The sequence below is a fragment of the Ranitomeya variabilis genome, chromosome 2 (assembly GCF_051348905.1).
Source record: "Ranitomeya variabilis isolate aRanVar5 chromosome 2, aRanVar5.hap1, whole genome shotgun sequence".
In the NCBI taxonomy this organism is placed as follows: Eukaryota; Metazoa; Chordata; class Amphibia; order Anura; family Dendrobatidae; genus Ranitomeya; species Ranitomeya variabilis.
Window position 1 is genome coordinate 281310398 of NC_135233.1, and position 27126 is coordinate 281337523.

At 43.2% G+C, this 27126-nt stretch overlaps 1 protein-coding gene across 1 annotated transcript in view; it reads left to right on the top strand.

The window, feature by feature from the left end:
- The window catches only part of ABCB7 (ATP binding cassette subfamily B member 7), a 105151-nt gene extending 80983 nt beyond the window's left edge, over positions 1-24168 (top strand). Inside the window, exons 8-16 of the mRNA XM_077285035.1 lie at positions 1032-1119; positions 2858-3032; positions 5674-5831; positions 7680-7843; positions 8787-8916; positions 9148-9319; positions 10977-11080; positions 15234-15341; positions 23811-24168. Coding sequence (XP_077141150.1) covers positions 1032-1119; positions 2858-3032; positions 5674-5831; positions 7680-7843; positions 8787-8916; positions 9148-9319; positions 10977-11080; positions 15234-15341; positions 23811-24029 — 1318 coding nt within the window. The 3' untranslated portion in view covers positions 24030-24168. The remainder of the gene's footprint in view (positions 1-1031; positions 1120-2857; positions 3033-5673; positions 5832-7679; positions 7844-8786; positions 8917-9147; positions 9320-10976; positions 11081-15233; positions 15342-23810) is intronic.
- Positions 24169-27126: the final 2958 nt, after the last annotated feature.

The following is a 27126-nucleotide window of genomic DNA, read 5'->3' on the forward strand; positions in this document are numbered from 1 at the left end:
AACTGTCCAGCAGCGTTGTTGTCCCAACCATGTGTACATGACCGCTGCACTGGCCTCAGTGGCTACATGCCAGCCGTGACAGCTTAGTTCAGTGATTGTGGAGTGCGAAGTAAAATAAAGGTTTTTTTTGTGTGTTTTTTTAAGATGTAATAATTACTATGGACACTCTATATCATTGCATATACACAGTAATTTCATACTCTGGAGGCTTGGGCAGGGCAATGGCAAATTAGCTTTGGAAAAATGGAAATGGACTTGGAGATCTAAGTTGACAGATTTTTTTTTTTTCATTTATTTTTTTTTATATGTTGAGGGTAGTACCTAATAATTATATACACATATCAAAAGTCAGTTCAGAGCAGCAAATTTTATACTCCATTATTCTAGAACTACTCTGAAAATGAAAACTGCCCTCTCTGATACATTGGGATTTGGGTGGGTTAGGGGATTGAAGCTGTGACACTTTGTTTATATTTTATACTATGGAATTATGTCATTCATGTTATTTGAAAGATGGAAAATCTGTATTGGCAGTGTTTCAATAAAAGATGATTTGATAAAAAAAATGAAAGCTCAGTGACTTTCTCATGATCTATGTATACCCAGGACACTATCTTTAATGTATATGTTTAATCTATATATATAGAGGAAAGAAGGTTTCTACACCAGTGTATTTGGGGATTCTTTACTGTAAGAGCAGTGACGCTATGAATGTCTTTGTGAAAAGTAATACATTGTTATGGACTAAATTACTGGAGATGGGGAGTTGCTCCAAGAATTTAGAATTTGATGTCAGAGAAGGATTTTGTCTTGTGTCCTGGGGTTTTTTTTCTTCCGATAGTTTCACAATGGGGGAAAATGGGTTGAACTAGATAACTTCTGACTGTTGTATTAATGGGTAAACATCGGAGTGGGCATCTAGTAGATGGGATCTTCTGTCTCCTGGTGCAGTGTGAGGGTTTATAATTACCCCTGTCCTATCTTCCATGTGAATATTGTGCTATTGTATTTTTTTTTCTCACCTATCATAGGACAAAATTTAGAATAGAAATGAACAAAGCTGACAATGATGCCGGGAATGCCGCCATAGACTCATTGCTTAATTACGAAACTGTCAAGGTAAGATATTGTCACTTAGGGCTGTGCAGCAAATTTATGGCATCAGACAAGGAGCTTTCACCTTGGTGGCACGTTCTTTGTTGGAGTGGGCTTGTCTTATAAACCGGTATTTATCACTTATTCATAGGATATCCACATCCTGTGGATTTTGAAAATAAAACAATCCCTTAAATGACTTTCCATATAGCTGGGAACTGCCCGAGAGTTATGGTTTTAATTATATGACTATAGTTTATAGAAGCACCAACCTTTCCTTCACGAAGGTTTATTCACCGGCTTTAAAGTATACGGACACTTTCAGTTTTACTTTTAGTTTTGTTTTGTTTTTTAATTCAGTGCATGTATTTTGGATTAAAAATAATTAAAATAATTTTTGTAATTAGGTTTCATTGAAAATTTTGCCCCCTTTGGCTTAAAAGTCTGTTTTTATTTCCCTTCTCGTTGCTGGCTGCAGATTGAGTCAATAAAAAGCAGTCTCCTTGCATTGGCAAGCCAGAGCCGGTATGTCTCTCTCCAAAAGGAGAAGCGTTACCCCTTAGACCCCAGTCCAGAGCCTCTCACCTGCCCAAACCAGATCTCATACTTTGCACTGATGAGGGGCAATACCCCGAAACACCGTGTCTGCAAATTGAGATTCTGATTTGGCTTTTATCCTTAGTCCTATTTAAAGACTCGTTAAAGGGTCGATAGTGACTTGTAGGATCGCTTCTTCCAACAGGTGGCGCCATAGAGTTCAAGTCCTCTTCCTCTCCGAAAAGGCAATTTGCGTATTAAGAACCAGTCACTAATCTGTTTGTAACAGTTTTCCCTGCCCTTTTTCTGAGCTCTTCTATGCTGACTTATGACCACTGACCACTTTGAGGTTGGGCTGAATTTTGCGGTGGGCATAATTAAATTTAGAGCAACTTAGAAAAAGACTTGCAAATTCTCCATGAGAATGAATTGACTGACTAATTCTCAGTTATTCTGCAATCAGCAAGGTGCAGAGGAGAAAAAAAAAGACAAGTCAAAACAATGCAAAATATTAATAAAACTCGATTGCAACAATTTTTTTTTAGCTCAAAATACATGCATTTTAGTAAAAAAGCTAATTCCCTTCAGCCTCTTAAGGGACTGTTCGTTGTTGCTTTGCGTTTTGTATTCGTAGTGCTTGCTGGTCATTAACGCTACCTAAACTGTGATAGACAAAGATAAAGTATTATGGGTGAGGGAAAATAGGAGCCGAGCTGTAGGTAACCATAGCCTGGAGCTAAAACAGACATACTTCTTCTTTTTAAATAAGTAATGACATATTTTTGAGGCTGAATGTTTATTGGTATCACTTATTTTGGCACAAGGCTTTTAGGTCTTCCCATTTTGTGGCTCTGTCCTCCCTCTGGCCATCATCCATTTGTTGGGGCAGCCATGGTCCCATGATGGGCTTGCAGATGACCTGAGTGTGCCATCATGTGTGATCTTGTAGATTGTGAGTCTTCGCGGGCAGGGTCCTCACTCCTCCTGTATCAGTTATGACTTGTATTGTTTAAGATTATTGTACTTGTTTTTATTATGTATACCCCTCCTCACTTGTAAAGCGCCATGGAATAAATGGCGCTATAACAATAAATAATAATAATAAATAATAATAATAATAAGCCTCATTTGTATCAGCCCCGTGCTCTCCTACACCCGAAACTTGCCAACTCTGCTCCCCCTTCTGTTATAACCAACTCGTTACCCTTTCTGATCTTACCTGCAGTACTTCAACAATGAGAAATATGAAGCCGAAAGGTACGATGGATTTCTGAAGACTTATGAAAACTCTTCCCTTAAAACTACCTCAACGCTCGCATTGCTCAACTTCGGGCAGAGTGTAATATTTAGCGTGGGCCTGACGTCCATCATGGTGCTCGCAAGTAAAGGCATAATATCAGGTTAGAGGATGATGTATCCTGTTATTCTTGTAACATATCATGAATAAACATGAAAATGATAAATTATGACCTGACCATTAATGGTTCCGTATTACAATAATTGCTACTAATGTGCAGACATTGTTTTAGGGGGCCATAGATGTTAAAGACTGGGCAGAAATGAAAGGGGTTGTCTACTACTTGGACAACTCCTTCTCAAACCGTATGTTTGCCCCCAGTATAATAATAACACATAGGCTATGTTCACACGTTGCGTTTTGCTAAGTTTTTTTTCTGCAGGCAAAATCTGCTATCTTGGCGGTAAAGAAGCTGCTTACAGAAAGCAGGTTTTGCTGCGTTTTTCAGGATGCCAAAGTTCAGCTTTGCTTCCACCATAGAAGCATGAACACAAGTCACCAATGTAAAGACATATGTGAAACCCAAACCAGTTTTCGAAAAAATGGCAATGTGATCAAACTATGTAGTGGAAAAAGATTTTAGTGTCTGAAAGAGTGACTATTCTGAACAAAAAAGTTCATGAAAAAATTCACACTTACAAGTTTAACAGTGGGGGAGGTGAATTGGTCAGGAATAGTTTACTTAAGACATTGGCAGTACATTGAGTTTGTAGGACACTGTTTACTTTCACACTTTTCTCAGCCTTGAGTTGGTCAGATATTGTTCAGTGTCACACCTTGGTCAGCCAATGTTTACTTTACACATATCACTAATTAAACTGTACTGATTCTGACTGCCATTCTCAGGGGAGGAGACCAAGATGTTAAGGTTTAAAATTGGGAAAATCAAAAAACAAATGCGTTTCACATACTGCTGTACCTTGCTTATTTTCACTAAAAACAGAGCAAAACCTGATGCCTGCATTCTTTACTGCTTTTTTGCACTTACTCATTGCTATCTGTGGGTGAAAAAACACTGAAAGAAGTGTCATGCTGCAGGTTTAAAAAATGCAACGGTTTTCCCAATCAGTCAGGAAAAAAACAATGTGTGTGCAGATTTTTGAAATTTCATAGCTGTTGCAGGTACTTTAAAATGCAGGTTAGTTTTGCAGGAAAAAAGCAACGTGTGAATATAGCCTTATACTCACCTCCGACGCTATTTAGCGGTGTCTGCTTTCCCGGTGAACGCATGATGTAACAATGTCATGCTATTCTCAGGAGAACAGATACCGCTGGAATGGAGCCGGCACCAGAGGTGAGTATAAATGTTATTATTGTACTGGGGACAAACGTGCATATTGAGATGGGGTTGTCCGAGTAGTGGACCGAACCGTCATTCAGCCAACAGCTATCTGAAGTGTATGGGTGGGCTTTAGTAATTGGCAGATCTCCAACCAAAAACTCAAAGGGGTATATATCCAAAAGTATAACTGAAGCTTCTGCATTCTAACTTGTATGGTTTGTCCACTACAAGGAGAACCCCTTCTCAATCCCTAGCTTTCCCCCCAATAAAATAAAAACTTACCTCCGGTTCCTTTTCAGCAGTGTTGGCACTGCCTCTCCCCGTGCTCTTGTGACATAATTATGGATGTCGTTGACTTCTAGAGGAAGTGAGAGCTGTGACTGCCCTCACTTGCTTCAGATGTCTTGATTTGCCAAAGGTGGGGAGAGAAGCCAACGCTAATTGACCCACAGCGATGGCATGACATAATGTCACGGGAGCCCCGGGTGAGCATAAGTAGTTATTTTGGTAGAGAGTTTTGACAAGGTGGTTGTCCAAGTAGTAGATAACTCCTTTAAGTGAGAATCCACCAATGTATGTTTCATGAAAGGTTAACATTATCTCAAGTAAGGTACAATTGTAAAGGTTAGTCTGAAATAACGGCACATAGCCATGTACGACCTAGAAGGGGCTGTGTGAATAATGTTGGCTTTTAGCTGCCTAATCCAGAGTGCTGGATGACACATCTAATGTGTTTGAGAATAATTACACTGTATCATTTAAGGCAAAATCAAAAGCAAATATCCACTGCGCTCCAAAACATTCCAAGATCTGCAAAAATGCCTGCAGATGTCTGAGACATTAAAAAAAATAATAATAATTTGTTGAGTGCTTCTCTACCCAATAAGAATTGATTTGGGGAATTTTTGCATTTCTGATATTTTGTCCTTCAAGGGGTTCCTTTTTGCCTGTGACTTGATCTGAGCAATTTTACATATTTTACAGGAATCCCCCATTTCTGCTACATTAAAAATAACTTGGACAAATGCATTTTTTTGTACATTTATTTTTTATTTTTATTTTCCATTTCACTATCGTTCAGGTCACTTGTGCTCGGGACTGGACTCCGCTTCTAACAGCAGGCGGCTGAAGCCCGCTGAGTGTGATGGTCTTTAACCCCTTAAATGCTGCGGTCAACCTCAGCTTTTGTTTTGTTTTTTTTACTGTGCATTGCACAGTAATGTTAAAACTTTTCGAAGTGTTTTGCATCACAAAAATCTGTCAAAAACACTTTAACCAGTTGGGGTGTAAACCTTTTTTTAAAATGTAGTACAAGTTAGAAAAATATTAATATGGCTTTTTTTTTTAATTCCCACTTTTTCAGTAAATTACGGTACATATAATATAACTGTTGCATGTTTATTACACCTTAGTTCCCAGGATTATTCGGTATTTCCACTTTTGTCTATCTTTCTGTTTTCAGGAAATCTAACTATCGGAGACTTGGTGATGGTAAATGGGCTTCTGTTCCAGCTCTCCCTGCCGCTGAACTTCCTGGGGACGGTGTACAGAGAGACCAGACAGGCCCTCATTGATATGAACGCCCTCTTTACCCTCCTGAGTGTAGACACGAAGATTAAGGTGACTGCTCGGCATTAATGCATTTTGTTCTTTCTGCTCTGGGTATTGCTGTCATTACTCGCTGCTTACAGGACGGACATGTAGATATACAATCTATAGACATTAATATCGCCAGTCATTTTTCGGTTTTGGTGTCACTTGCGTTACGAGGTTCTTTTACAATAATACCTTTTTAAATGCAGAGTTAGTTTGGGAGCTTTAGTGCACCCAATTAAATTGGCAATCACTGACCATGTATGAAATTATTCCGTCTGTCCGTGACATATATTGGGAGTTGAGCCCAGCTTTACGTTTTGGCTTAGACTTGTCTTTAAAGGGGGATTAGCATAGCCCTTAAGTCATTGGTGCAAATCCCTTTTTGATTTGTTGGCGGTGGAGGAGATGACCTTTCTTCCAGTGCTCCCCCACGATGTGTCCTCTCTCCACCAGTGCTTCGCCAGCCTTTTCAGAAGCTATCTTTGGTTAAACATTAACTTTCTAGAACATTAATTTGGACCTAAATCCTATTCCTTGATGGTATTTCCAATTAGACATGACAAGTTGGCTTCATAGTCAAGAATTAATAAATAGAAAAAAAATATTTTTTATTTTTACAATTTTGAGATGGCCTTCTCATACTCACTCTATCGGACCAGTATCACCTTAGCTTCATCCTTTTTTTTTTTTTTTTTTCTACCAAGGTTAAGAAGAACATTTCATTGGATTTTTCAATTTACCTCCTCCAATTGGTGCTGCTCCACTGATTCTAGAACAAAAAAGTTTTTTTTATTTCTTTTTTTTTTTTAGTGCCCATTTGTTCCAAAGTTATACCTCCAGAAATAAAGGTGCACATTTTCTCATCAAGAGAACGTCTGTGGGGACGTCTGCTTTTTTCCTCTGATTAATTAAAACACAGTCATACCTGCATTGAAATTCTGTGGTAAACGCCCAGTTCGCTGAAGAGAAAAATAGCTTTTTTTTCCCAGGTGACATAACTTTGGAACGTAGGGGCACAGAAGAAAAAGAAAAACTGTTCCAGAATCAGTGAATCAGCATCAATTGGAAGAGGTGCACAGTTTAAAAGGAATTTGTCCGCAGAATTTTGCTGTGTAAACTGAAAACCGCATTAGGTAGAGGCTAAAACCCTGAACTCAAGGACGTGTCGCAGGTCTGATGTATCCTGAAGGATGATAAAAAGAGGTTAGAATATACTCACCTGAGCGGGCGGTCCGATTTGATGGGCGTCGCGGTCCGGGGCCTCCCATCTTCTTACGATGACGTCCTCTTCTTGTCTTCACGCTGCGGCACAGATGTACTTTGCGCAGGTGCAGGGAAAGGTCAGAGAGGACCGGCGCCTGCGCACTGCAGTACTTTGCTCTGCCCTCAACAGGGCAGACAAAGTACGCCTGCGTCAGAGCCACAGCGTGAAGACAAGAAGGGGACGTCATCGTAAGAAGATGAGAGGCCCCGGACCGCGAAGCCCATCGGATCGCCCGCCCAGGTGAGTATAATCTAACCTCTTTTTCTCATCTTTCAGGATACATCGGGGGCTTATCTACAGCGTTACAGAATGCCGTAGATAAGCCCCTGATGCCAGTGGGCTTAGCTCATCTTCCATTTTGGGGGTGACAGGTTCCCTTTAATCACCTCATGATAAACATTTGCTGTGACTAGCTGGCCACGTTCTTCCAAGTTTGACTCTGCCCTTGACATACCGTGCCAAATAGCCACACCATGGTTTTCCCGGTTGCCGTGCACGTGGGTATGACGTGCGCATTCAGCCACACTGTCTATTCTCAACCTTTTGTTCGATTGACACTGATTGTTTTTCTGCAGTTGTAATCAGTTCTATTTTTCTTATTCCTTAAGAATAAAGAACTTGCCCCTCCATTGATGATCACCCCCCAGACAGCCACCATTACATTTGAAGACGTATATTTTGAATATATGGAGGGACAGAAGGTCTTGGATGGTATTTCTTTTGAAGTACCTGCAGGAAAGAAGATAGCCATTGTCGGTGGTAGTGGTTCCGGGTAAGCATACTTTGATATATTTTGGGGGGTTTGCGGTTTTCTGCTTATTTAACAAGTATTGGAATATTGAATAACTTTACTTTTTATTTACATTTATGTATAACCTATATGTACATTGAGATTATTCTTTTTTTAAAGGGAATATGTCAGCAGTTTTTGCCATGTAATCTGTCAGCAACATGACGAAGAGAGCCTGATTCCAGTGATGTTATTTAATAGACTGTGGTGTTGTTGTTTCAATAAAATCCAGATTTTATCAGCAGGAGATTATCACTACAGGACAAGGTGTCTCATGCTTCCTAGTCAACTGCTGTGTGTAACCCCGCCCACACCACTGATTGGCAGCTGATGACCAGTGATGTGGGTGGGGTTATAAAGAACTCAACATTCTGAGCACTGCTAGAACTGCAGCTGAGAAAACAGTGATGGTTTCAAAATTATATCAAGCAGACCAGTAAGTGACACATCTCTGGAATCAGGGTCTTAGCCCCTACATTGTACTGCTCTCGGATTACATTGCAAATGCCTGCTGACCTATTCCCTTTAAAGTGATAATACCTGAAAAGAAAACCTATACCTCTCTGGCAGTCATGTGTTGAGGCTAACTGGTGTCTTATAAAGGTCTGAAAAAGGGCTGCTCATCTGTCCATTTTTTGGCTGAATCATATGGGATGGATGGATGGAATTGAACTGAAAAAAAAAATCTGTTCTATGGTCTCTATAGACAGTGATGAGTAACCAAGTACAAAGTAGCCTTCACACAGTGTTAGGGAGAAAAAGTGCAAACGTACAGAAATAGTTTTTATTTTTTCCCAAGAGGACTATATATGTGGGGGGGGGGGGGGGGGGTTTATAGATTTACAGATTATTGTTCTCCAATTTAGTGTTCTTTTAGCTGAGACCATACGTCTCCTTACTGATGATTAATTCTGTCTTTCTTTAGTAAAAGCACCCTGGTTCGACTTCTCTTCCGCTTTTATGAGCCTCAGAAAGGAAACATTTATGTCGCTGGCCAGAATATCCAAAATGTCGGTCTGGAGAGCTTGAGAAAAGCCATTGGTGTAGTTCCCCAGGTATTAATATCATTTAGAGCATACTAAAGTCACTATTTTATTAGTGTGTTAGACCATATCTGACATATTGAAAAGAATACTATATAACCATGTTAGTAGGTTGTTGGGTTCTTTGCTTCTGTTCCCCAAAAATGCTAAGCCTTAAATATCCGCCATCTTGTAACTGCGCATACTATATGCAGCCCAGATGTATGTTCCGATGTATAATATTCGATGTGGTTTTGCCTGTAGGATGCTGTACTTTTTCATAACACATTGTATTACAATTTGCTATATGGAAACATGAATGCTTCGCCAGAAGAAGTCTACCAAGTGGCTAAATTGGCTGGACTCCATGACGCCATCCTCCGTATGCCTAATGGATACAACACCCAAGTGGGGGAAAGAGGACTGAAGCTGTCAGGTATGGCCCCCTCGTACGGCCCACTATCATGCTTTATTAAAGACTTCTTCCTGCGGACAGTGGAAAGCCCATTGCTGTCTTCATACATAGTTAAGGCCTTTCATGGGTGATTAAATACAGCATTTGTGATCTTACAGAGTTTCAGCCCTGCAGTTAAGAGATTTTGCCCTTTGGGAGCAGGTTGTCACTGGGCATGGTGCCTACTTCATAGGGTAATATTCTCATAGAAATTATCAGTTCTTCCTTATCACAAGCCTTTATGTTCTACTGGTGACTCCGAGTCCTTTATGCGGGATTAGTGATGCGTTTGCAGCTCTGGAAAGAGATTTATTTGATCTTGTTTTACTAAAAAGTTGCTATCCCTTAGAAGGAGATGTTTAAAGGGAATCTGTCAACAGGTTTTTGGTATGTAATCTGAAGACAGCATGAGATAGAGGCTAAGGCACAGAGTTCAGCAATGCCTCTTATCAAGCTCTAAGGTTTGGTTTGCTTACAATTATTATTTTAGCACCAGTAGCTTAGCATTGCTGTGACTAGCTGGTGGTGTGAACACGCCCCCTCCTGTGATTGGCAGCTCACTGTCTATGGACATTCTATACAGAGAGCCTGGTGTGGGCGGGGTTAGCTTCCTCAGCTGTGCTTCATGCTAAAACTAACAGCTCTGATTGTGTGAGAACGGCTGCACCCAGTAATCTCAGGCTAATATCACACATCAGGTTTTTGCCGTCAGGCTTAATCCGGCAAATTTTGAAAAAGACGGATCTGGCAAAACTTGCCGCCGGATCCGTTTGTTCTCATAGACTTGTATTAGCGTCAGATGGCCTCACGTTTCATCAGTTTTTTGCCAAATCCGTCGAAAATCCGTTTTCCGGCGGCCGAAGAAAACGGACATAGGAACTTTTTTTCTGTCCGTCGAAAAACTTGACAGTTTCTCCACAGATTAGATACTTCAAATGGATGCATAAGGTGTCCTGGAAGCAAATGGGTTAAGACGAGGGCGATATTTCACTTTTAATTTTTTTAAGCCACATTTTGTTAAACGATAAACTGTGACTATAGAAACTTCCATGAAATCATTGACCGTAGCCTATGAAAAATGTCCCGTAACGCAGCAATAAAAGTGAAATTATTAATGGAAGCTTATTGTACGGCAGTGCGTTGTGCACTAGATTTATAGACGCTGTCATTGTGGATATGGATGGCTGAGTGTCTCACAGATCAATAAGTCCATGCACACCGCGTATTCTCCACTGCTCACCAGTCGTTTAATCTTTATTCTGTCACCGATTGGCAACATCTTCTTTTTTTTTGCACACTAAGTGTGCCCCAATGCCTTATTGTCTTATAATAATACATGGTATTTAATACATTCTAGTTCAAGGGTTGTAGATGGGCTCACATATTACTTACTCCTAATTTGGGACTGGGAAGGGTTCATTTTATTTTCTATCCCTGCTTTCCATATAATCATTTCACAAGAAGATTGATCATATACAGGTCAGCGAGCCCCGTGTAGCCACAGGACACCACGTTAAGCTTCTTTCGTCTTCCCTTTCTTTACATGGGTGCACATGCCCTCCATAAGAATCAGTGATCTGTATGTCAGGTGTGAAATATGCCACGGTATGGTATATGACGGTACATGTCTTTTCTGCAGGTGGGGAGAAGCAGCGGGTAGCCATTGCCAGAGCAATGTTGAAGAACCCACCAATTATTCTTTATGATGAAGCCACTTCGTCCTTGGATTCCATTACTGAGGAGGTACAGATCACTTTATTTTATTATTAATTATGACATTTTATATTTTCACTTACAGTTAATGTGTCATATATTACCATCTAAGAGAAGTTAGATTTGGCCTTAAAGGTGTGTTCCCATTTCAGTAAGTGATGGCATATTGCTAGGATATGGAATCACTAAATGATCACTTACCGTGTTAATTGTAGAAGCATTCTTGAATGAAGGTCCACTCCACTGCATCGCCTTCATAGGCTTTCCCAGCCACTCACTTTAGTGCCTCTCTGTTTTAAAGAGAATCAGTCAGCAGGTTTTTGCTCTGTAATCTGAGGGCAGTATCATGGTAAGGCCTGAGACCCTGATTTTAGCGATGTGTCATTTATTTGGCTGTCTGCTTTCAATACAATGACTTTTGTCACCAAGTGTTATCACTGCCTGGACTCCACATCTCCTGAGCCCTGGTCTGACCACACCCCTCCTATAAGTAGCTTACTGCCAATAGACACTGTCCATATAGGGGTGCTGCCACTCACCGCTCCAGCATGGGCCGCCACTCACCGCTTAGGCAGGGGCCGCCACCCACCACTCCGGCAGGGGCCGCCACCGACCGCTCCGGCAGGGGCCGCCACCCACCGCTCCAGCAGGGGCCGCCGTCCAGCGTTCAGACTCCACATCTCCTGAGCCCTGGTCTGACCACACCCCTCCTATAAGTAGCTTACTGCCAATAGACACTGTCCATATAAGGGTGCTGCCACTCACCGCTCCAGCATGGGCCGCCACTCACCGCTCAGGCAGGGGCCGCCACCCACCGCTCAGGCAGGGGCCGCCACCCACCGCTCAGGTAGGGGCCGCCACCCACCGCTCAGGCAGGGGCCGCCACCCACCGCTCAGGCAGGGGCCGCCACCCACCGCTCAGGCAGGGGCCGCCACCGACCGCTCCAGCAGGGGCCGCCACCCACCGCTCCAGCAGGGGCCGCCGTCCAGCGTTCAGACTCCACATCTCCTGAGCCCTGGTCTGACCACACCCCTCCTATAAGTAGCTTACTGCCAATAGACACTGTCCATATAAGGGTGCTGCCACTCACCGCTCCAGCATGGGCCGCCACTCACCGCTCAGGCAGGGGCCGCCACCCACCGCTCAGGCAGGGGCCGCCACCCACCGCTCAGGCAGGGGCCGCCACCCACCGCTCAGGCAGGGGCCGCCACCCACCGCTCAGGCAGGGGCCGCCACCCACCGCTCAGGCAGGGGCCGCCACCCACCGCTCAGGCAGGGGCCGCCACCCACCGCTCAGGCAGGGGCCGCCACCCACCGCTCAGGCAGGGGCCGCCACCCACCGCTCAGGCAGGGGCCGCCACCCACCGCTCAGGCAGGGGCCGCCACCCACCGCTCAGGCAGGGGCCGCCACCCACCGCTCAGGCAGGGGCCGCCACCCACCGCTCAGGCAGGGGCCGCCACCCACCGCTCAGGCAGGGGCCGCCACCCACCGCTCAGGCAGGGGCCGCCACCCACCGCTCAGGCAGGGGCCGCCACCCACCGCTCAGGCAGGGGCCGCCACCCACCGCTCAGGCAGGGGCCGCCACCCACCGCTCAGGCAGGGGCCGCCACCCACCGCTCAGGCAGGGGCCGCCACCCACCGCTCAGGCAGGGGCCGCCACCCACCGCTCAGGCAGGGGCCGCCACCCACCGCTCAGGCAGGGGCCGCCACCCACCGCTCAGGCAGGGGCCGCCACCCACCGCTCAGGCAGGGGCCGCCACCCACCGCTCAGGCAGGGGCCGCCACCCACCGCTCAGGCAGGGGCCGCCACCCACCGCTCAGGCAGGGGCCGCCACCCACCGCTCAGGCAGGGGCCGCCACCCACCGCTCAGGCAGGGGCCGCCACCCACCGCTCAGGCAGGGGCCGCCACCCACCGCTCAGGCAGGGGCCGCCACCCACCGCTCCGGCAGGGGCCGCCGTCCAGCGTTCAGACAAGTCGATATGACATATCTGTCTAGGTATGTAGTGATACAGACATAACTGGCTGTATCACTGAACGATATGAGTTTCTTTCAGTAATCTGGGCATATGAGCCATTGGTCGGCCATATTGGTGGCTGCCTGGCTGAATATAGAACTATTTTACCCAAACCCAGATGTTCTGGGAAATGATCTGATCAGTTGCTACATGTTATTACCGCCTGCAATCTCCACATTGTATAGCATTAGAGAAGATATTGCTTCTATATCTAAATACCCCAAACATATGTTTCCTAACCGGATATTCGTGTCTTTATGAGGAGAAATAAATTTGATTTAAAACCCTGTAAAACATCTGGTTACTGTAGTGACATCAAAGGGTTTAGGATAATGAAGCACGTGATATATACTTTTCACTGTGTTTTTCCTGATAGCTGTCAGTCATCGCCCGCTAATCTGATAAGTGTGACAGCGCCGCTGCTTGATTTGATTTCTCTAAGGAATGTTAAAAGAAAATGTCACTTTTGTGAAATTAACTCTTCCATGTCTGGGCTATGGCTCCTCATTATTAATTGCCGTACACTTCTCCCAAAAGCTGATTTGACTATAGGTAACTTGCGTGGTCATGCTCACTTTGGTCCAAGAAGCCGACGTGGCATAACATCTTCAGGATTTTAACACATTTCAATAGTCTGGAATTTTTTACTCCTCCTTGAGCTGGATCTCCTCTATATTCCTAACAAAGTAATGGCTCTGTAAAGTGAATGGATAAAATAAAAAATGGAGCCAGCAGAGCACATTTTCGGGAGCCTAGAAAATAAGATTCTGCAGCAAAGCAGGTTTGTGGTGTGCAGAGACGTGTGCAATGTAAGTGCTCTCGATCTTTAGTGTTACTTACCGTAATGAGGCCAAATTTTGCTGCACACGCACACCTTTGATCATTGTTGGAGGCATTTCCCTTTTTTTTTGTCTTGCTAAATAAGGAGCACAGCACACTTTGGGCACAAAAAACTTGCCTAAAGCAAACCAACCAAGAGATCATATAAATGTCATTAAAAATGAGAAATTTATTGTCCAGCATGAGCCCCTGTGATAGATTTGGTGCATTTAATCTAGCTTTGAGCTGTTTGACACAGTCCATTGCATCTAAAGAGGCCGGGGAATATGACATATACAAATATAAGCAGTAGAAGTCCACCTCCATAACATCCAAAAAAAAACAATAAAACCTCTTTGAGAAGACCACCCAAAGTGGCGGTTAAAAATGTGTTAATGTGTTGGTCTTCTCTCAAAGATGGCCGATATGTATAGTAAATGAGGGAAGTGGAAATTTGTCATGGGAAATATGGTCTAGATAATCAGGTGGTCTTCTCAATTTCCTACAGCCCCAGGGAGGCAAACAATGTAACCGCCGGCATCAGCAAATACTGCACTGACGGGCACTCAATGCTTGATAGTAGAAGGGGCAATCTGTGGTGTCAGCCTTTCATTAACCTCATACAGGCTGCCATAGACTGCATCAGCTCGGGTAAAGGGGTACTCCCAATATCACAATGGTGGCTCACTCATTTCTACAACCCAAATCGCTCATTATGGCCAATACAATGAATTTTTTAAATGGACCTTTCTTGAGTTCTGTCCCTGCCAAAATGTCAGTCTCATTCCCTACATACATGTCTTCCAGTAATTCTTATCTAGGAGATCGATCCTCCTCACAATACTGTTGCTCCTCTGTAAGCGTTCTCTTCATACAGAAAGAGCCCATGCAATATTATCTCACCAGCAGCTCTGCCCAAGCCTCGGTCACTCCAGCTCTACTTCCTGCCCAGCGCTGCTTTCTCCTGCCAGACTCCTGGCTCCTGCACTGTGTGACTTCAAGCAAACAAGGAGGAGGCAGTGGTTTGGGAAGTGCTTTGTAACACCCAAAGCACTTCAGCCTCATTTGATTCAAGTGGCGATTTCTCGATAAGGGAGGAATGGACTGGCTAGCTGAAGGCATCAAGAGCTTGTTCACATACATACTGTTTTGGAGGGGTGGGAGGTTGAAATCGGGATAACCGATTCCCTTTAATGCACAGTGTTGTGTTAACTCCGAAGTGCCGTCAAGAGCAACATACTCTTAAAGGGGGTTTCCATCACATTAAATATTTCAATAAAATAAGTCATCCCAGCATGGTCTAAAAATTAAAATACTATGTACTCTCCTATGAATTACCCCGCAGAATATCCTGGGCTCCATGCGTGATATGATCAAGCACAGGACGTCCGTGTTCATCGCTCACAGGCTGTCCACAATAGTGGACGCAGATGAAATTATTGTGCTGGACAAGGTAAGTTTACTATAGATGGTATAGTGTGTAATCATTAGCTGAGTGCTATGTGCAGGTGATTTCTGTGGCTGTTTCCTCCATCTTCCTGTCCTGGTACTTGGAAATGGCCATTTGGCTTTGTTCAGCTCTGTAGTAGTCTGGGAAATATACAATAAAGACAAATACAGTTTTGCTTCTACATTTTTAGCCATATGTACCCCTCCAGCAACAATGGGTTAATTTGTGTACAGCTGCCTCTTCCCACTTCCAATCTGTTTAGTGGCCATTTTTGCTCTCTGGTAGCCAAATCTTGCATGAAGCAGATGCACTGGCTCTGATCTACTTGCGATCCTATGAGCAAAGCTGTGGCTCTCCAGATAGACAAATGGCTCTCTATGCTTTTTTTTTTAACCCTGATGTAGTTAAGTTCCACACTGTAAGTCACTGTCTGTAGTATTGGGGTTAATAGCGCTACGTCCTAGAGCAGCATGCAGGCCAAATCCTGGCGATTGTCTGCTTCACTACAGAAATGAACTTTTTTTTTTTTATTTACGAATAGATTAATAAATGTGATCACTTTAAATAAAAAAGCCAATTTGCAGCAGATTGTATTTTGCCGGACATCCAAGCCTCCGTATGAGCGGCTGTTCAAGATCGCAGGTCATGACGGTGATCCATCAAGTTCATTCTAAACTACTCTGATGATATATATAATGATTCTTCTGAATTAGTAGGATGTGTGCGTTATTATAGGCCACATGTCAGCACTATTGTGATTTATGTGTGATGATGGGAGCAGAGATCCCAGTTACTGCGGAGCACTGCGCTATCCCTCTACAAGCCGCCGCCGCCTAGCTATGGTGTCTGCACCCCGTAGTTACTCTATGGTAAAGGCTGGCCAGGATTCATTGCAGAGACGCCAGTCTCGCCAGCGATCCATGCTAATGGTGATGAGATTAGCCGGTGTGTAATGCAGATGCAATATTACATCTCCTCCAGCGCTGTGAGATGTGGGCATCGCCTGCGCCGCTTGTTTTAGATTCACATCCTGCTGCTCTACATCGTTCCCTGCTGGCATGGCATTCACATTTGCCCTATAGGAAGACAGCATGATCGGACACAACAGCACTGAACTGAGCAAATGCAGGAATTTCACTCCACAGTCCCTGTTTGTTACTCCCAACAAGCCTATTGTAGAAATGTCACATCTCTGCTATGTATCGGAGTCACACACTGCACACATTTCATCATCATTAGTGATCTTAATGAATATTAGCACACTGACCGCTAAATAAATGACTTGACCTACACGTTAGATGAGAAGGCAGATATTACTGTGGGACGTATAGGTTAGTTGATTACAAGCTGTTGTTCTCTGGGAGCAGCAGTGATTGTGTTCAATTAGAGGACTGTCCCATGATCATAGAGTGTGTGTGTGTGTTGTGTGTGTGTGTATATACAGTTCTATGCCCCCTTCCTGATTTCATATTCTTTTGCATGTTTGTCACACTTAAATATTTCAGATCACCAAAAAAATGTAAATACAGTTTTTAAATTAAATGAAGGTCTTTATTATTCAGAGAAAAAGAAATCCAAACCTACAGGGCCCTGTGTGAAAAAAGTACCCCATTAAAACATAAATAAACTGTGGGTTATCAAATCTTTGGGAAGCGGGGTTCAAATTCCCTAGCCACACCCAGGCCTGATTACTGCCATATCTGTTCTCAATCAAGAAATAACTTTAAATAGGACCTGCCTGACAAAGCAAAGTAGACCAAAAGATCCTCAAAATCTAGACATCTTGCTGCGATTGTTGGGACCCAAAGGTTTGGATTTCTTTGTCCCTTATTGATAAAGACCTACATTTTAAAACTGTATTTTGTGATGACCTGAGTTAACTTTGTCTAACATTTTAAATTAGTTTGGTGATTGAAACATTTAAGTTCGACAAACATGCAAAATATATACGTATTATATAATTCCATTCTCCTCAAAATAGAAATTTCAGCACCAAGGGGGAAACATGGACATATGGAAATTACAGGATCAATAGACATGTTACTGATAAAATGCTGAAAAAATAGAAGATACATTTTCAAAACATGTTGGATTTCTTCATTATCGAGTATGAGCAACACATGCAGAAATCCCCACACTAACATGCCTTTGCTGCGATCGATGAATTTTATTAATGGCTGTCTGAGGAATGTTCCACCATACACTTAAGCATATAAATCATCAAGATCCGCTGCTGGCAGCCGCCTTTTGTAAGGCTAGTTTCACACTAGCGTTTTGAGGAGCTGCGGAGGGCTGCGGACTTCCTCCATGAAGCCCCGCCCTCGGCCGCACCTCCGCCGCTAGCTCCGCCTACTTCTGCATGCGGCCGGCATGCAGACAGCGTATTTATCTTTAACATTAGGTACGCAGGTCGTGCCGCTGTATGCGGATACTTCCGCATGCGTCGTTTTGACGATGCGGCGACCAGCGTAGAAAGCAGCTTGTAGCAATTTTTTTTTCTCCGCATCATCAAAACGACGCATGCGGAAGCATCCGCTAACAGCTGCACGACCTGTGTACCTAATGTTAAAGATAGGTACGCAGGCCGCATGCAGAAGTAGGTGGAGCTAGCGGCCGAGGGCGGGGCTTCACGGAGGAAGTCCGCAGCTGCTCAAAACGCTAGTGTGAAACTAGCCTAATTGCCAACCAATGACGTTCTGTTTTTTAACACAAAAATACCAGGCCTCTTGTTGCTGGCACTACTGTGAGTAGTCTGCATGGCCTAAATTTGCTACTGTGGCCTGTAGCATCTCTGGATGTATTTTCCATCGGCAACATCTGAGATCATTGATCAGCAATTACAGAGGGGCTTGCCAGAAGCGGATCTTGATGATTTAACCAACTGAATTCTGCATGGCAGAACATTCCTCAGACGAACATTAATAACCTCACTGATCACAGCCATGGCTGTAAGTGCCTTGGTTTCTGTGTATGGCACTCATACTTTGATACTAAATAAATCGAGATGTTTTGTGAATTTTGTTTCCATTTCTCCATCATTTGCAGATCAGTAACATGTCTATCTATCCTGTGATTTCCATAATTCCACGACTTTTTTTTCTTTGTGTTGCAGTTTGAATGTTGAGTGGTGTGTGTATGTGTGTGTGTATATATATCTAATATATAAAGCTGAATGTGTGTGTGTGTGTATGTATGTATGTATGTCCGGGATTGGCATCTGAACCGTAGCAGCTACAGCCACAAAATTTTGCACAGTCACACGTCTGGACCCCGAGAGCGTCATAGGCTATGTTGTGAGGTGAAATTTTAACCCCGCGCTTTCCAATTCACCAAACAATTTTGCCCCTATCTACATAATGGGGAAAAAGTGAAAGGAAAAGTGTTGGAGGCGTCGCAGCTACAGGCACAAAATTTTGCACAGTCACACGTCTGGACCCTGAGAGCGTCAAAGCTATATTGTGAGGTGAAATTTTAACCCCGCGCTTTCCAAGTCACCAAACAATTTTGCCCCTATCTACATAATGGGGAAAAAATGAAAGGAAAAGTGTTGGAGGCAAATTAACAGCTGCCAGATGTGAACAAGGGGGACTTAAAGAATGACAGCGATGGCACCAAAGAGTATATACTGTACAGTTGCTAAGGTGGGGCCCCAACATGGGATAATCACACCACCACGGGGATATGAACACACACACAAAATGCGCCACACACTACCACGTGCTCGAACACATATACCACCCTCAGTGCACATTTCACCACACATACACCAACCTCGCCACATAAAAGTAGAAACACAAAAGTCGCCGCTCAAAACTCGCCACGCGCAAAACTCTCCACATGCAAAACTCGCCACACGTGCAAAACTCGCCACACGCAAAACTTGCACACGCAGAAAAATTGCCACACGCAGAAAAATTGCCACATGCACAAAAGTTGCAACACATGCAAAAGTTGCCTCACACAAAACTTGCACATACTCAAAAGGCACCACACATAAAACTCGCCACGCGCAAAACTCGCCATGCGCAAAACTTGCTGCACACAACTTGCTACACTAACCTGTCACATGCAACTCGACACACAAAAAGTTGCTACACGCATGTCGCCACACAAAACTCATCTCACAAAAGTCCCTACATGCATGTCGCCACACGCAACTCAACACACACAACTTGACACACGAAACTCGCCCTAAAACACACACAAGTCTGGTATCCTTCAAAAATAAAAATCTGATTAATAAGCAGACAAACTACAAGAGCAACAAATGTACCATATAGGAATCCGGCAGCTGTCAGTCACATGACCAGTCTATTATGTGTATGTGTGAGCTAATATATACTGCCAGGGGGTGGGCTTACTGTTGGCTGGGGATTTATCAGGCTGCCATTTTAGCTTACAAATACTGAGGTAAAAATACTGACCAAATAACGTGTGAACGAGGGCTAATACAGGAGGAGATGGCATACAGCTATATACTATATACAGGAGATGACACACAGGTATATACTATTTACAGGGGAGATGACACACAGGTATATACTATATACAGGAGGAGATGACACACAGATATATACTATATACAGGAGAGATGACACACAGGTATATACTATATAGAGGAGGAGATGACATACAGGTACATACTACATACAGGAGGAGATGACATACAGGTATATACTATATACAGGAGGAGATGACACACAGGTATATACTATATACAGGAGCAGATTACCTACAGGTATATAGTATATACAGGAGGAGATGACACAGGTATATGCTATGTATAGGAGGAGATGACATACAGGTATATACTATATACAGGAGATGACACACAGATATATACTATATATAGGTGAGATGACACACAGGTATATACTATATACAGGAGATTACATACAGGTATATCTAATATATAAAGCTGAATGTGTGTATGTATGTATGTGTGTATGTCCGGGATTGGCATCTGTACCGTCGCAGCTACAGCCACAAAATTTTGCACAGTCACACGTCTGGACCCCGAGAGCGTCATAGGCTATGTTGTGAGGTGAAATTTTAACCCCGCGCGTTCCAATTCACCAAACAATTTTGCTCCTATCTACATAATGGGGAAAAAGTGAAGGGAAAAGTGTTGGAGGAAAATTGACAGCTGCCAGATGTGAACAATGAGGACTTAAAGAATGAGAGCGATGGCGACAAAGAGTATATACCGTACAGTTGCTAAGGTGGGGCCCCGACATGGGATACTCACCACACACGGGGATATGAACACAAACACAAAATGCGCCACACACTACCACGTGCTTGAACACATATACCACCCTCAGCACACATTTCACCACACACACACACCAACCTCGCCACATAAAAGTCGAAACACAAAAGTCACCACTCAAAACTCGCTACATGCAAAACTCGCCATATGCAAAACTAGGCTCACGCAAAACTCGCCACACGTGCAAAACTCACCTCATGGAAAACTCACCTCATGCAAAACTTGCACACACAGAAAAATTGCCACATGTACAAAAGTTGCACCACATGCAAAAGTTGCCTCACACAAAACTTGCACATACTCAAAATGCACCACACATAAAACTCGCCACGCGCAAAACTCGCCATGCACAAATCTTGCTGCACACAACTTGCTACACTAACCTGTCACATGCAACTCAACACACAAAATGTTGCTACACGCATGTCGCCACACAAAACTCATCTCACAAAAGTCGCTACATGCATGTCGCCACACGCAACTCAACACACACAACTTGACACATAAAACTCGCCCTAAAACACACACAAGTCTGGTATTGTCCTTCAAAAATAAAAATCTGATTAATAAGCAAACTACAAGAGCAACAAATGTACCATATAGGAAATACGGCAGCTGTCAGTCACATGACCTGTCTATTATGTGTATGTGTGAGCTAATATATACTGCCAGGGGGGAGGGCTTCCTGTTGGCTGGGGATTTATCAGGCTGCCAATAGCAACCAATCACAGCTCAGCTTCTATTTTGCTACAGTTAATTAACCTGAGCTCTGATTGGTTAATATAGGCAACAAAGACATTCTCAGTATAACAAAGCTAATATATGTTGTGAAATGCTTCTATTTGCTTAGTTTTTGCCTTTTAATAATTACATTTCTATCTATTTGTTTTGTGGTTTTTGTGTGCAGAATAAATTTTTGTTAACACATTCTATTTTGCTAACAGCAGTCATTAACCCGGGCGAAGCCGGGTAGTACAGCTAGTATATATATATATCTCTATCTATCTATCTATCTCATGGCCGAAAGTGTTGCCACCCTTAAAATTGTTCCAGAAAATGTATTTCTTATTTTACTCACTTATATATCGCCATTAATTCCACGGCGCTTTACAGAGATTACCGATACTGTCCCCACAGTGTCTCACAGTGTCTTTGGAGAGTGGGCGGAAACCCACTCAAACACAGGAAGAACATACAAACTCCTTGCAGATATCACCCTTGGTTGGATTTGGACCCGAGGCCACAACACTGCAAAGCAATATTGCTAACCACGGAGCCACCGACGGAAGTATTTCTCCCAGAAAATGATTGCAATTACACATGTTTTGTTATAATCATGTCTATTTCCTTTGTGTGAATTGGAACACAAAAAAAGATTTAAAAAAAAGGCAAATTGGACATAATTTCACAAACAAATGGGTCAGACAGAATTGTAGGTAAACAATTTTGTTTCAAGCTTGTGATGCTTGAAACTCACCTGGGGAAAGTAACAGGTGTGAGCAATATGAAAATCACAGCTGAAACCAGATAAAGTGGAGAAGATGACTCAGTCTTTGCACTGTGTGTGCGACACTAAACATGGAGAACAGAAAGAGGAGAAGAGAACTGTCTGAGAATGTGAGAACCAGAATTGTTGAAAAAGATCAACAATCTCAAGGTTCCAAGTCCATCTCTAGAAATCTTATTGTTCCTTTGTCCATGGTGCGCAAGAAGTTTACAACCCATGGCACTGTAGATAGTCTCCCTCGATGTGGACGGCAGTAAAAAAATTGATGAAAGCTTGCAACGCAGGATAGTCCAGATGGTAGCTAATCAAATTCCAAAAAAATTCAAGCTGTCCTGCAAGCTCGGGGTGCATCAGTGTCAGCGCAAACTATCTGCCGACATGTGAATGAACTGAAACACTGAGGCAGGAGACCCAAGAGGACCCTACTGGTTACACATAGACATAAACCAGCTGGACTGCAGCTTGCCAAAATCCTTCTGGGAAAGCATCGTGTGAACTGATGAGACCAAGATAGAGCTTTTTGGTAACGCACATCATTCTACTGTTTACCGAAAACAGAATGAGGCTTACAAAAGAACACAGTACCTACAGTCAAATATGGTGGACGTTCAAATATGTTTTGGGGTTGTTTTGCTGCCTCTGGCATTGGGTGCCTCAACGGTGTGCAAGGCATCATGAAATCTGAAGATTACCAAAGGTTTTTGGGTTGCAATGTAGTGCCCAGTGTCAGAAAGCTGGGTTTGCGTCTTTGTCATGGGTCTTCCAGCAGGAGAACAACCCCAAAAATACTTAAAGAATCCCCCAGAAATGGATGGAAACAAAGCGCTGGAGAATTCTGAAGTGGCCAGCAATGAGTCCAGATCTAAATCCCATTGAACATCTGTGGAGAGATCTTAAAATAAATTACTTTTGGGAGACGGCGCCTTAAAATATGAGAGACCTGGAGCAGTTTGCAAAAGAAGAGTGGCCCAAAATTCCAGTTGAGAGGCGTAAAAAGCTCGTTGATGGTTATAGGAATCGATTGATTGCAGTTATTTGTTCCAAAGAGCGGGCAACCAAACATTAAGTTGAGGGTGCCAATAATTTTGTCCCGCCCAATTTTAGGGTTTTGTGAGAAATAATGTCCAATTTGCCTTTTTTTCTGTGTTTTTTGTTGTTCCAATACACACAAAGGAAATAAATGCGTATAACAAAACATGCTTAATTGCAATAATTTTCTGGGAGAAATACTTTATTTTCTGGAACAATTTCAACAGTGCCAACACTTTCAGCCATGACTGTATTTCTATATATATTTATTAATATAGTGAGTCATTTTGAAACGTGTCTTTTTCTCAATTTTATGAACATTTTTATGAAACCTCGACCACCTCCTGCTAAAGTACTGTACCTGTGAGGTGATGTAATCCAGGTGGGCCGCTCTTGTAGAGGTGCTGTCAGTCGGCAGGTGCCATGTAATGCTGCACCACAGAGGGTAGAGTCCCACCAACGAGAGGTTGCCAAATAAGTCCAAGTATGAAATGTGATTGTGTGGCTCAAGACTGTTCCTAGAATGGTGGTGTCACTGCTTCCTACTGAATAGTCTGCTCCTGTCCCCGTACATGGCTCACGTATGTGGGCGGTGATCCTGTCCTTGATGTGATCCTGTCTTTGACGTCCCTCCTCATTAGTCTCTTCCTTCTCTTTTTGGCAGGGTAAAGTAGCAGAACGAGGTACACATTTTGGACTCTTGGACAATCCTGGAAGCCTTTATTCAGAACTTTGGCACACGCAAAGTAGCAGGGTCCTAAATAGTAACAGCAGCCAGAAGACTGAGAAAAACAGCGAGCAATCATCCAAAGAAGAGGAAAGAAGGAAGCTTCAAGAAGAGATCATCAATAGCGTTAAAGGATGTGGCAACTGCTCCTGCTGATCCCGTGTCACCAGAAGAAGTGGAGACTGAGGATGGCACCAGGAGAACTCCGCTCTAGAAACGCCTACTTGATCAGTGACCTCTAGTCTCTGCTCCATATCTTGGTTGTGCACCTTTCTAATTTAGTTTTGTCCACGGATCCTCTGGATATTTTCTTTTTCTCATTCATATCTTTTTCTATCGTGGCTAAGTTAAAGTGGTTGTCCAGGCAAGTTAAATCTTTGCCCAACATATTTCGATTTATAAAAAAAAATAACAAAACTCAGTCATTCTTCTTTACCAGCACCCAACCGGATCCAGCATACTCCACTCCATGGTCTGCTCGGAGACAGGAAGTCAGATGACACAAATCTCAACTTGACTGCTGCAGTCAGTCACATGTTGCAGCGGTCTGGCCGCTGGTGGAATAGTGATGTCACCGCTTATCGTTTCTTGGCAGACAACAGAGTAGCCTCGGCTTGATCCAGGTTGGTGCTGGATGGTGACTATGGCTGAGTTTATTTGTTACATATTCTGTCCCCTGGGCAAAGTTTTTGGGTTATTTTGCCTGGACATCTCCTTTAAGTAATTTTAGCATGTCTTCCAGTTTACATACAGAGTACAGCTCGTCTCATGATTCTGTAATATGCTAATTACAAGTAGTCCTTTAGACGTGGCCCAGCTAACATGCCACTCTATCTGCGAGCAACATGCTATGGAGAAGGAGACTTACACCTCACTCATTTTATGTTTCTCTTATGAAATGCTGCCTGCAGATAAGTAATCATGTTACCACTTGAACACATTTTCTTTTTAATCTTTGTATGTGCAAATATGCAGAAATGATTTTCTGCCTTCAGCCACCACTAGAGGGAGCACACTGTCTACTTTGTGCATTGATACCATTGGTAAAACCATGTCATTCCAAAGCTCCCTCTAGTGGTGGCTTCAGGCAGTTTAATTTTAGACAAGTGGGATTTTCTAAGAAAAACTGATAGATTATAATTGATGTGACCCATCCCCATTAATATATATATATATATTGGGATTGAATGAAGCAATATGACCAGTGACGGTCTACTCTTATCTGTGCTGCTGACGTTGATAGTTCAGCTCTGTTTTTTGCTGTCTCAGACATTGAATGGAATGGCAGAGGTTATGTGCCACCATGCCACGCCATTCTGACCCATCCGAAGTGATGACAAACGGGAGATCATGGCCCCGTATTCTCTATAGCTGGTGTTGTACAGGATATCCTCTGTAATGTTCATGCAGTGGTTTTGCAGTGCAGGATCAGATGATCATTGCTCCAAGTTCTGAAAACATAGAGTAAGAAATCAACCAGCCAGGATTTTTTTTTTTTTATCTACATGGTGTTTAAATGTTGGCATTCACATAAGGGGATTTGGTCCAGTATGTTCACACTTGACAGATGTCCAGCAATAATCGCTGCTGTTTCTATGCAGGTTCCCTTTGATCACACACAGTCAGTATTTTTCATTGACAATGGAGAGGCTTTAGGACTGTCCTTTCCCAATGAGCCTGCCAATTCTCCTGGATTATCCTCGCTCTCGTGTTTCTGAGTACATACATCTCTTTAGTCCAGACGGAACATTTCTTTTGTGCTTTTACAGCATTTGGGTTATAATTGTAATGTCTTCTTATTGTACTTGAAGGTGCCTGAGGGTACGTAGATGTCCATAACTGGTAGCCAACATAAAACAGGAGGCCAGCGCGCTGGAAAGTGGCCAGTTCAAGAAGGAATACTATTATATGAAAGTATGGATTCAATGGCATAGATCAGCTAGTATATAAATGCGACCAACTTTGCATCACACTGCATTAGCAGAAAATGCAGGTCAGAATCTGCGCATTTTTTTTTTTTGGCGGTTTTTGGGCCTTTTTTGTGTGGATTTGCTGCAGATTTTGTGCCGATTTTTTTTATTTTTTTTTTTTATACCCCTGATTTCTATTATGGAATGGGTGCAAAAACGCAGCAGATCCGCAAAAAGAATTGACATGGTTCTTTTTTTGAATCTGCTGCGTTTTCCGTGCGGATTTTTCCACACCATTAGCACAGCATTTTTTTTTTTGCCATTGATTTACATTGTACTGTAAATGACTTGCGGATCTGCAGCGTTTTTGCGCGGAAAAAAAACGTTGCAGATCTGCAGGAAATCTGCAACATGTGCACATACCACTACAGAAACACCAGAGGGAAACTTGTGCCGAAATTGGTCCCAAAAGATTAGTCTGGGATCACTGTCATTCATCTGACACAGCTAGAGCCGGATTAGACAACTTAAATGCAGTTTTCTGATCCGGCAAAGGACATGCGCACTAAATGTGCATCAGTTGTGTATAAGTCAGGATTAAAGGGATCCTGTCACCTGATTAAGGCTGACCAATTTGTAGGCAGCATGAATCGGAGCCTGTCATCCAGAGTGTTTCAGGTTTTCAGGTGTTAAAGGTCCGCCTGGGACTATAGGAAGAGTCGAAAGTAGTCCGGCCTCCATTTTTCAGCGCCACTGCAGATGATTGACAGGTCTCTCCCATTTTGATAGTCCTGTGAATCCCCTCTAACAATGCTGGGAATAGCCGGCCAAGGCTGCCGCCACCATACAAGTCTAGTCTCCTCCTATAGACCCCAGTCAGATCTTCTAACTATATTTTCTCTGAAATGCTGGAGCACTTTAACGAAAGATATACCTGGCTGCGATTATGGAAACAGGCTTTGATTTCTGCTGCCTGCATTTTTGGTTCCTTTTATAATAAAAAATGAGTGGACACAACTGACATATGGAAATGAAATTTTACTGTGGCACGAGGCCTTCCCGTAATTTACAACAGTATGAGAACACTTTATACAGGTTTCCCTAAACTTCTAATCAAGGACCACCATGATCACTCTCTGTCATCAGACCTCAAGTCAGTAAGTTTTTGGACCTGTCCTAGCGAGCAAAAAACTTGGATCTACAGAGTGGTAACTTTAATGAGTGTACGTAAAGAAAGCAAAGGGCCGGAAATAAGAAAAGTGATCGTATACAGTATTTGGGGCTCGAGCGTGTTCCCCCGCAGCACAATACTAGATCTTTGTCCTTGCGTTTAAGCACCACTT